Here is a 10,905-nt window from a genome sequence, read left to right on the forward strand (position 1 = left end):
ATGTATTTTGCGCTTCAATTGGTACTTAGGTTTGGGTCACTAACAGCAAAAAGCAGTCAAACCAAGCCTTTAGGAGTTAGCTTGATGCATGTAGTGCCAAGAAGGATATAGGGCCCAAACTGTTCTTTTGCAAAACCTCTGTGTTTTCCTGTATTACTTTTCCATTGCATACACTGAGGGTCTGTCACCAGAAATAAGCCGCCTTGTGACTAATGGATTTTAAAAGGTTCACGAGCCAATACGTTTGAACCAACTACTGCGAAAATGACTGCGAAATGAGCATAAGTACACAGTTACAAGGAACTTGTTTCAGCCTGTAGAGGGCAGTTAGTCACCTTATCATTTTCTAGCTATATGTTAACTTGTAATGCAGGATTGTATTGAAGAACGGTGAGTTTTCAGCATTTACCTCATGGTGGTTTCCCATGATGCATTTGTTAGTTGCTACAGCCAGCAGTGGCACACACACCATGCCGACTGTTTTACCCTGAGCAGATAGCTAACATGTGAAAATACACTTACATTACTGTGTTCCATTAAAACATTTGAATGAATCACAAACACTCACAGTGGTTACCCCTTTAGGTGGTGATGAGCGGGATAGGAATATGCAGCACATTTCACATTCTCGTATTCCTTGAGGATTTTCATTTCATTTCAAACATTTATTTATCCAGGTGAATCCCTTGAGATCATTGATCTCTTTTTCATGGGAGACCTGCTCAAGTAGGTTCCACATGAAACATAAAACACAAAAAGGACATCTTACAGCATAATTACAGGGGTTACAATTTACAATAACTATCCACATGAACAGGTACCAACAGCTTCCGATTGAGTAGCATCCAACCAAGCTTTAAAAACATTTAGTGGCACCAGATTGCTCAGTTTCCATTTAATTTGCAGACTATTCCAAGACAGAGGAGCTGCGCATCTTAAGGCCCTGACACACCTACCCGATTTTGGGAGTCAGAGGCAGTCAGAGGCAGTCGGGCATTTGCGGTGCTCTACTCAGGTTGGTGTGTCCCGCACCGTCGTTGCTTTACGGCACATGTTCACACCTCCCGCGCCAAAGAAAGTCGGCCAAAGAAAGTCGGCCAAAGAAAGTCGGCCAAATAAATCACACGCTGTTGCCTCTTTTGAATGACGAATACACACTACCGCTGCCTGCTGGTAAGGACAGTTATTGCCACTCGTCGACTGAAGTCTTTGCGGTGTGTTCGTAGGCGGGCGGCGTAGGCGGGCGGCGTAGGCGGGCGGCGTAGCCGATGCAGGCGACGTAGCGGACTTAAAAGTCGGGACGCCCTCGGAACGCGTTCTTTAGTCTCAGGTTGGTGTGTAGCGGCCTTAAGGACCTTTTTAAGTTATATCCATATTGTGTTACCTGGCATCTGCAGCTCTACCTGGGGACGTTATCAGCGCCTGGGGGGGGGGGGGGGTCTGCACTCTGCATTACTTGCTCTACCTCATCCATCAGAATAAACCAAATGCAGCACAGAGGAGTGTATCACCAGGAAAAAAGCTCTGGCATTATTCCAAACTGAACTGCTTGTTTTTCCCAGCTGACTGAGACACACAGACTCATCTGTCTGCACCACTGACCCAGAGACAGACACAGAGAGGGGGGGGGGTTAACATGGTTCAGGTGCAACACAGTGTCCCAGCAGGCTGCTCCATCCTCTCCCTCCTCTGTACCGAGCTGTGGCTATTAAACAAAGTCAGACAGGATAGTGAATGCAGGATTACTAAAGCCTGTAACTTGATCTCTCCTCTCAGTTGGCTACTTTGCTCGGAGACTCCCCTTCCTTTCTAGATGACTGTTTACAATCCTTTTTCCCGCCGGAAGACATGAAGGCTGTACTTGAACACCACAGAAACCTTGGGCATTTTGGAGAGAAAGGTGAACAGCAACCAGCCTTTGTTTAGTTTCTTAAAGCCTTTTCATGTTTTGTGATTTGAACCTGGCTTGGGTCTAATGAACCTTTTATTTATTTTTCCTAATTGTAGATCCTAGATTATTACCAATGGATGACTGCATCCTCTCCTCCCTGTCTCTGCCTCCTGGGTCCAAACATGTCATGAACACCACCTCGCCTGCTCACAGGGATTTACACTTCTCAGAGAGCAAAGGACGTTTTGACGCTCTCTTGAACACCAGCAGCCTGGAGAGGGCGAGCAGGAGGAGCTCTGAGACGGTGAGACAGAGCCTGAAGGACACCCGGCAGGTCAGAGGAGGGAGCGTCTCTCAGGAGAGGAAGCTGCAGAGCTCCGTCAGTGCTGACACCATCGACCTCACTGTGTCCGGGGAGACCGCGGCCATAGACCCAGCAGCCAATGACAACAGCCAAAGTTTGCGAGGAGGGCGGGTTCTCAGGAAGAGGAAGCTGAGCGGAGGCGGGGACATTCCCACTAAACAGCTAGCAGCGGCTTTCCTGTGAGATTACCACACGTTTGGTTCATTTTTAAAACACAAAGACATTACAGGGGGGTTAAAACCTCCTGGCTTTAGGGGTTGCCACTCATCACCAACATTAGATCAAATGTTTAATATGTCAAATCCGTTTGTTTTAAACCTGCAAACATAAAGACATTCCCATTAGCCTCAGCTAATGCTAATCTTAGCTTGAAGGGCATGCCCATATTAAATGTTGTTGTTTAATGTCTTCTGCTCAGTTGTGTTGCTTCATGGGCTTCTTTTCATTATAATCTTCTAAAACACAATGTGTAACCAAAGCTTTGACTTAAAACATCCAATTTTCCATCTCTTTTCATGACATAAACAACTATTTTGTTAAATCCCTCATTGAGATAAATCACTTTGCATTAAAGAAACCTTTTTAAAGTAAAACATTTTGTTTTCCAAGCAGAAATTCATCAGTGGAAGGCGGGAATTCGGATGAATCTCCTCTAATCTCGATATGGGGAAAATACACAGGTTGGTACAGTTAATGTACCGATGATTGGATATTTGTGTGTATCCGCCTTGACTCTAACTCTACCTGTTTCATTTTTAGACTCTCTGGAAGAGTCTCTCCCAGCTGTGACGGACTCAAAGGTTCCCTGGTCGGACGAGGAGACGCTCAATCTGCTGGACATCTGGGGGAATGACTCTGTGCAGCGGGCTCTAAAGGGCTGCTCCAAAAACCGTCACATTTTTACTCAGATCGCTCAGAAGATAGCAGAGAGAGGGTACTCAAGAACCGTGGAACAGTGCCAGACCAGGATTAAAAGACTGAAGAAGAGCTTCCGCAGGTTAGTGTTCAATCAACTTTCTGTCAAGTCATTGCAATCTGAACTCTCCTCCTTAGACCTTGGATGTCATTTTTGTTTTATTGAAGCAAAAACCATGTTGCCTTTCTCCTTTTTCTGACACTAGAGGGAGCTCCAAGCTGGAGAATAAATTTTACGAGCAGCTGAAGAGAGTCCTGGGCTCCTCAGGCCCCTCAGCTGTCCCTCAGGTCACCTATGATGTGGAAGAGGTCATCGATGAAGACGAGTCCCGAGACGGAGAGGATGACCTTCAATTCCTCGGCCATACGAACCAACCAGAAATAGGTAAGTTCAGAAAGTTTTTTTTCCGACTCTGAATATATTCAGTTTACTATCATATATAAAATCCTCACATTTAAGAAGCTGCAACCAGGAAACATATGGCGTTTTTTATTACAAAATGTCTGCAGGTTGATTCTCTCTCAATCTTCAAATGTATTAATCAACTAATTGTTGCAGCTGTAATTTAAATCCGATAAAAGCACTATTAAAGTATAGTATTTCATCTATGCTTCCCAGAACACAAAAAAAACACATACAAATCATAATCAAAGATAATAATAATAAATGTCATGTTTTTACTTGACAGTCAATCATATTTCTGAAGGAACGAGAAGCGTTCCATGGACGGACGCTGAGACGCTGGGTCTCATCACCATGTGGGGCGAGGAGCAGGTGCAGCAGGAGCTGAGGGGGACGCACCGGACCGGACACATGTTCCCCACCATATCAAACAAGATGGCCGCCCAGGGCTTCTCCCGAACACCGGAACAGTGCCAGAGGAGGCTGAAGAGGCTGAAAGCAAATTTCAGGCAATGCTACCAAAACAAGTATGTGAACTCGCAGAAAGAGGGTGATAGGAAAAGCCTGTGGTAATTGTTGAGTTACAGTATTAATCTGCTCTCTTCTTATCCTTTGTTGAAGCCTGGAAGGACAGGAGCAAGTTCCCTTCAAGTTTTACAGTGAACTGGGGAGGATCTTAATGAAGGACTTCCCTTCAGTGCCACAGCCGGAGGAAACAGCAGGAGAGCCTGAACACGACGACTTCCCCTCATTCTCCCATCAGGACATCGGTAAACTTCAATGTTCTGTAAAACATATTTTAGACAATAAATGGAACATTTTGTGTCACAACATCCTAACACTAAATGGATTGTCATTAATGAATACGTTTGAATGATTTTATTGGCATGTTCTTTTCTTTTTGTGTCTCCTCAGAGTCTGTTGTGGGCGCTCAGGAGGACAGGAGGAAAGTGCCCTGGTCGGACAAAGAGACCATCATCCTTCTGGAGATCTGGGGAGACCCACAGGTAAACAGAAATAATGTAGATAGTTATGCCTGATAATAAGGCTGTACTGCCTTTTCAGAAATCATAGGTACAGGCAGCGATTCAGAGATCCAGACTAAACATTTCATCATAGAGGATGCTTTTTTACTTCTGTTCAAAAGCAAAGTGGATCTCTTGATTGTCTCTGGAAACAGATTTGGCAAATGTTTGCTTTTTATGGGCTAGAGGAGAGGGGGAGACCCTGCGCTGTTGGCAGGAGAGCTGTAGGCTGCGGTTACCACTCGCAGATACAATACAATATCATTGAATTCATGTCTTGGCTTTTTTGTATTAATAAATTGCTTCATTTGTTGTCTTTGCAACAGTAGCACCAACATGAATACCACTTGAAACGATAGAGGGAAGAAAGTTGTTTATTGCCACTTCAAATATATATTTTGGATTGCCACCTTCATTAAGAATTTCCCCTACATTTAGGTCCAGCAGAGCATGAGACGCTACCCACACAACGGTCACATTTTCACGGAAATATCTGAGAAACTCGCGGCTAACGGCTACTCCCGCAGCGCAGGCCAGTGCCACACCAGGATCAAACGGCTGAAAGCTAACTACAGGCAGTGTCAGGAGAACATGAGGTAGGTGCTGCACAGATTAATGTCCCCGTCTGGACTGATGGTAGGACACATGTGTTAATACAACCTCCTCCTGTCTGTAGCTCATCTGGGACTGACAAAATTGACTTCAAGTTTTACGATCTGCTGGAACAAATCTTGGAGAAGCAGCCGTCCACATCCTCCACCGTGGTAACAGACTCCATCGAAATATCTGAAGACTCTAATGTGGAATCGGTGACCGAAACAGGTAAAAAATGTCCCCCCATTTACTATCTGCAGGGGTTATTATGGCAGCATTACTGAAGAGGACACTCTTATGGACATATGTATCGGTTTAAAATGTAAATTAACAAAGAATGCTAGCATGTACGCTAACATGCAGATTATTAGATTATTTTGCAAGGACGCTGCTAACTCTTCATGTCAACAACTACAGTATATTTGTATGCTTTACAAAGAAAAATCAAATGTCTTCACTTGTGAAATGGTGCATATACTCTATAAACTCTGTGTTTCTGCTGACAGATGGAGAAGCCAGCATGTCGACAGAGAAAGCTCCACCCAGCTTGTGGTCCGACGAGGAGACGCTGGCTCTGATCGAGGTCTGGGGCGACGAAGACGTCCAGAGAGCGCTGAGGGGATTCATCCACAACGGACACGTCTACGCCGACATTTCGGAGAGAATGCGCGACCTCGGCTACTCCAAGAGCTCGGACCAGTGCCGCTGGAAAGTCAAGTCACTGAGGAACAACTTCCGACAGTGCTGCGAGAGGAAACAGTAAGACCAAGTCACTTTATCAGTGTAATCACATATAATCCAATACGACACTAATGGTTCATATTCATTTTCTATAGGTGTGGAAGAAGAATAGATTATAGATTCTACCCACAGCTTGAAGAAATCCTCGGACAGGAAGCAGGTCCTGTTGATGAGTATGAGGAAAAAGAGGAACAAGCAGACCAGGATCCAGGTCAAGATGGAGTAACCACAGCGTGGACGGAGCAGGAGACGGTGGCCCTCGTGGAGGTGTGGGCGGCAGACGACGTGCAGCACGGCCTGAAGACCTGCGTCCGCAACGGGCACATATTCGCTGACATATCGGAAAGAATGACCGCCGTGGGATGGCCGAGGACGGCGGAGCAGTGCCACTCCCGGATCAAGAGGTTGAAGAAGAGCTACAGGCGGTACTGCAACAGCTGGAGGTAAGTTAAAGGGTTGATTGATCCTTTCTCAGACATTTTAATAATACTACATCGTTCGTCAGGAAATATAAGAGGCCCCGTTATGTTCTTTGGGGTTTCCCTTTCCTGTTCTGTGTTATGTAGGTTTTTGTTCATGATAATGCTTATTTGCATGATTGATTTATCTGCCAAGTGCTTTCTCTGTAAATCAATATGTGGTCAGAAAGAAAGAAAAAAAATGCCCATAGACCGAAGTGACAGATCCCCCCCCTCCCAGACATGTTAAAGCCATTAAATACTGCGGTTTGAACTATAATCTTGGTCAGATAAGTACTTACCTAAAGAGGCCCTATTATGCCTTTTGGGGTGTTCCCTTCCCTGTAGTGTGTTATGTAGGTTTATATGCATGTAATGGTCTGCAGGCTAAAATCTCTGTGTTGCCTCCAAAGGGACTTCCTCTCCCACACACATTAAGACCAGTTTTACCCTGGCATGATTGACTTTTTCCAGAAGTGGAGCACGCACCACTGTGTTCCGATACTTCCACCTCCTGGCTCCGGTGCTCGGTGATGACTCGGTGAATGCTGATGTGGACAGTACTGCTGCTGACACCACCTTACAACCTCTTACAGACAATGATTCGGACATGGGTGGGTTTCAACATGATCAAACATCGGTGTGATTGTGCAGATACTATGTCAGTTCAAAGCTGATTTAATCAAATTAATCTGTTCCTCCTCTTAGTGGAGCAGCCATCCTCCAGCCAGCTCCTGGACCTGAGCAGGAAGACGCCCTGGTCGGACCAGGAGACCCGCACCCTGCTGGAGATCTGGGGGGAGGACAACGTTCAGCTCACCCTGAGGGGCTGCCTGAAGAACCGCCACGTGTTCGACTACATCTCTGAGAAGATGGGCGACGGAGGATACATAAGGTCCTCAGAGCAGTGCTACACCCGCATCAAGCGCCTTAAATACGGCTTCCTGCATGAAAAGTGAGTATTTACAAAACCCTTTTTCTCTTCTAAAGCCATTTCTAATTGTTGAAAAATTGCTAATATGTTATTGGTGTTGTCATTAATAGCCAGCATCGAGAGGTTATTTATGTTGTTAATTAACTCACCAACCAATCACGGAACAGAGCAAAACGTAAAATGACGTTAAGCTTTATTACTACTTTTAACCTTGACGAAGAAATTAAAAGAGTTTATCGTTTCTCCTGTGTAACCCAGAGGAGAGGCTCATGTCATGACCAATAATGATGTTCAAATTTGCTCTCCCAGTTTGGAATTTGGAAAAACTGACACCTCCTTTCTTTAAATTCAGAGAGGATTATAAATTCTACAGTGAGATGGATGAAATCTTCAGGAGAGAGCTGAAAGTGGACGACTCAGTCGCAGACACACAGGACACAGAGGAGCCGGAGGACTGCACTCAAAAGAAAGGTGAAACTTCACAAAAACATTTACATATTTTTTAACATGAAGTGAAAGGATCAAAGAAGCCATATACAGTAGAGACTCAAAGAAATCCAAATCTACAACATGGGAGCTCCTACTCAAAAATCATTTTGATTGTAGAAGCAATATCTGAATCACTATGTCTTGAATTAAAGGATACTTCTCTAATGATATCCCTATTCTTACTTTTTAAGAAGGGGTATAGTCCTCTGTGTTTTATATTCCACAAAAATATTTGTAAGAAAAGCTGTTTTTTAGAGTACACTATATGTTGCATTTAGGTGGAGGCAGTTTACTATGTTTCTCATCTTAATTTCTGTAAATCAAACGGGGTGACTGAATACAAGTGAGCAAATGCCATAAGCAAATCTCTCCTTAATTCCATCTTAATCTGTCTAATGTTTTTGCTTTTTAAAATGCCATATAATGCACATTTTGCTACTAACTAAGTATATGTTGAGCAGAGGTCGCGTTAACCGAATATTTTCCGTCTATGACGGATTTTTTTTAACAATGACGGAAAAATCTGAAAGCCGTCCATTATTTTGACAGATGAGAACAAACTCAGAACAGCGCCAAAGTTCCCCCGCAGCGGGGCTCCGGTGTTATGCCGTGATATGCATGCCCGCCCCAAAAGGAAATTATGTATATTGATCTCTGAGTTTCCTCTCTGCTAGCGGCCTCAGGTGCTCAGTGGGTGGCCGACAGCTCCAAGCTGCCCTGGAGCGACGGAGAGACGGAGGCTCTGCTGGACCTGTGGGGCAGCGAGGAGGTGCAGGAGACCCTGAAGGGCTGCACTAAGAACAAACACATCTTCATCCAGATCTCTGAGGTCATGGTCAGCCAGGGCTACATGCGCACCCCCGAACAGTGTCAGACCAGAATAAAGAGGCTGAGGGCCAACTTCAGACACTTCCTAGAGGGCAGAAAGTAAGTGTTCATGCTGCACGTCTAAACATCCGTACTCTGAATGCCTCACAACATTTGATCCACCCTGGCAACTCCTTCCTTCTCCTTTTAACAATAAGATCTGTTTCCTGTTTCCAGAGGGGAAAAACAGGAGTGCAAGTTTTTTGAGCAGCTGGTGCAGATATTTGGAAGCAAATATGTATCGAACTCTGACCCCCTGACCGAGGACGCAGCCGAGGACGTAGGTAAGGAGTCAGCGTGCTTTACGTGGTCCGTCATGATAGTGTGAGGCAGTGGCTTTATTAACCTAATAATGTACAGGAAAAACCATCAATTAATCAAACTGTATTTATATAGCATCATTTATACACAAAATGTTACATAAAGTGCTTCACAAACCATAAACGACTACAACAAAAAATCATAATTGATAAAAACACACAACAGAAGTCAATAAACTGAATAAAGACATTTAAAAATGTTGGATAAAATAAATAAAAACCAGTGGGCTATGATTTTGTTAGTCTCTGCCATGCAACAGGAATTATTCTATTTTTATATATATACACGTTTTTGTTTACTCCTGTTAAAACCTCAGAGATCATGTCACACCGACTGGGGAGGTTTTATAATTGTTGTTTTTTTACAGTCTCAGCCTCCATTTAAAGCTACAGACAGAGAATCAGAATTTTTGGAACAGAGCTGAAACAGAGGGGTTTATGGGATGCTACAATGATCTGTTTTGTGTTTCAGCCAATCAGAGACAGGTTCTGTATATAACTGAGACCTGTTGTATATTGGTGAAAAAGAGTATAGTAGTAGGGGACCTTAAGCAAACTGATTAACACATTTTATCTCAATTTCCTAATCCATAAAAATGGTGTCAAGCATCACATTGTGGTTTTACAGTCAGTTATGAATTTTTGTTTTGATTGAGTGTTTGTACAGATTATGCCTGTATAAGAGATATAGCATCTTTTTGTTTTACTTTGTTTATTGGGTTTTACAATAATATACAGTTGTTACATCAGAGTATATATCAAATTAAGAAGACAGATGTTCAGTGTAAAAGACAAGATAAAAAGCAATACTACTGTACGGGGGCTAGCTCTTCCCCCTGTTTTTATGCTAAGCTAACTGGCTGCTAGCTCTAGCTAGTAACCAAATGATCTTCTCTAAATCTCAGCAATAAAGCAAATAATTTATTTCCAAAACATTATTTAAAAAAAGGAAACTTTTAACTATAATTCATTAATGTTGAGATTCTCATAAGACAAATCTGAAATTCACTTTCTTCATTGGGCAACTCACTGCCTTACTCACTACTTTACAGTACAGTTAACCATGTACAGTAGCTAAGTCATATTCTCAGTTTAATATTTAATGATTCACGTTTTCCTATCCAGAGACCTGAAACTGTCTGTAATCTTGAAATGAAATAATGAGGAAGAAGCCGCTGCAGACTGAGGAACATCCAGAAGTGAAGGGGACACTGGAGCAGAAGCTGGTGGTGTGCCGCTGTGCACAGATGACGTCTGCCTGTGTACACACTTCAAATACTTTTACATTCTTCATGCACACAGTGTGTGTGTGTGTGTGTGTGTGTGTGTGTGTGTGTGTGTGTGTGTGTGTGTGTGTGTGTGTGTGTGTGTGTGTGTGTGTCTTGATCAGATATGCTATGTCCTCAACTGCAGGCACACATGTGAAAGACAGTACATGAGGTACAGAGGAAGGAGGGGAGTTTATAGTTTAACACTGAGAAAGAAAGTCAAAGAACAAACGTCATGAAGAAGAAATGTAATGTGTGTGTGTGTGTGGGGGGGGGGATCCTCCCTCCCTTGGGGTTGTGCACGGGCTTGTTGCAGCAACATTCCTCCACTCAGCTGCTTCTGAACAGCACATTCCTGTAAGAGAGAGATGGAAAGAGAAAACTGAGAGAGTAAAAGGGGGAAGAGAGAATATACTAAGAAAAAGAGTGAATTAAAGAGGGAGAAAGAGGGGGGTAAATAATGATGGGAGGATGTTAATAATCTATTAATGTTATAGTAAATATACTATGTAATTGATTCCTAGTGTAACCAGCTTCTACACAGAGGGGTCCACAGGTCAGGGTCACATACAGTACAGAGAAAACAGAAGCATTGCTGAGAAAAGGAAGTGACAAGGGGGGACTGCCAAGGCACAC

General features: G+C 43.6%; 1 protein-coding gene across 2 annotated transcripts; it reads left to right on the plus strand.

The window, feature by feature from the left end:
- Positions 1-1,416: 1,416 nt before the first annotated feature.
- Positions 1,417-10,369, plus strand: LOC104965731 (uncharacterized). Of its 2 annotated transcripts, none has more exons than XM_010794740.1 (18): positions 1,417-1,900; positions 2,008-2,434; positions 2,868-2,935; positions 3,015-3,252; positions 3,377-3,555; positions 3,860-4,100; positions 4,195-4,343; positions 4,489-4,580; positions 5,037-5,194; positions 5,275-5,420; positions 5,699-5,951; positions 6,029-6,376; positions 6,866-7,005; positions 7,100-7,346; positions 7,678-7,796; positions 8,489-8,741; positions 8,859-8,965; positions 10,127-10,369. In XM_010794740.1, the coding sequence occupies exons 1-18, from the start codon at positions 1,849-1,851 to the stop codon at positions 10,132-10,134; spliced, it is 3,225 nt and encodes a 1,074-aa protein (XP_010793042.1). In that variant the 5' UTR covers positions 1,417-1,848; the 3' UTR covers positions 10,135-10,369. The 2 variants fall into 2 exon arrangements, with proteins under 2 accessions (XP_010793042.1, XP_010793043.1); XM_010794741.1 differs by having other exon boundaries at positions 3,878-4,100.
- Positions 10,370-10,905: the final 536 nt, after the last annotated feature.

Source organism: Notothenia coriiceps, unplaced genomic scaffold (genome assembly GCF_000735185.1).
Source record: "Notothenia coriiceps isolate Sejong01 unplaced genomic scaffold, NC01 NC01_scaffold00037246, whole genome shotgun sequence".
Lineage (NCBI taxonomy): Eukaryota > Metazoa > Chordata > Actinopteri > Perciformes > Nototheniidae > Notothenia > Notothenia coriiceps.

What these genes read in the sequence shown, in the direction of transcription:
- LOC104965731 (XM_010794740.1), top strand. Translation starts at nt 1,849, where the DNA reads ATGAAGGCTGTACTTGAACACCACAGAAACCTTGGGCATTTTGGAGAG. An exon ending in AGATCTGGGGAGACCCACAG is followed by an intron (nt 4,581 to 5,036) that starts GTAAACAGAAAT and finishes CCCTACATTTAG; the next exon opens with GTCCAGCAGAGCATGAGACG. An exon ending in GGAATCGGTGACCGAAACAG is followed by an intron (nt 5,421 to 5,698) that starts GTAAAAAATGTC and finishes TTCTGCTGACAG; the next exon opens with ATGGAGAAGCCAGCATGTCG.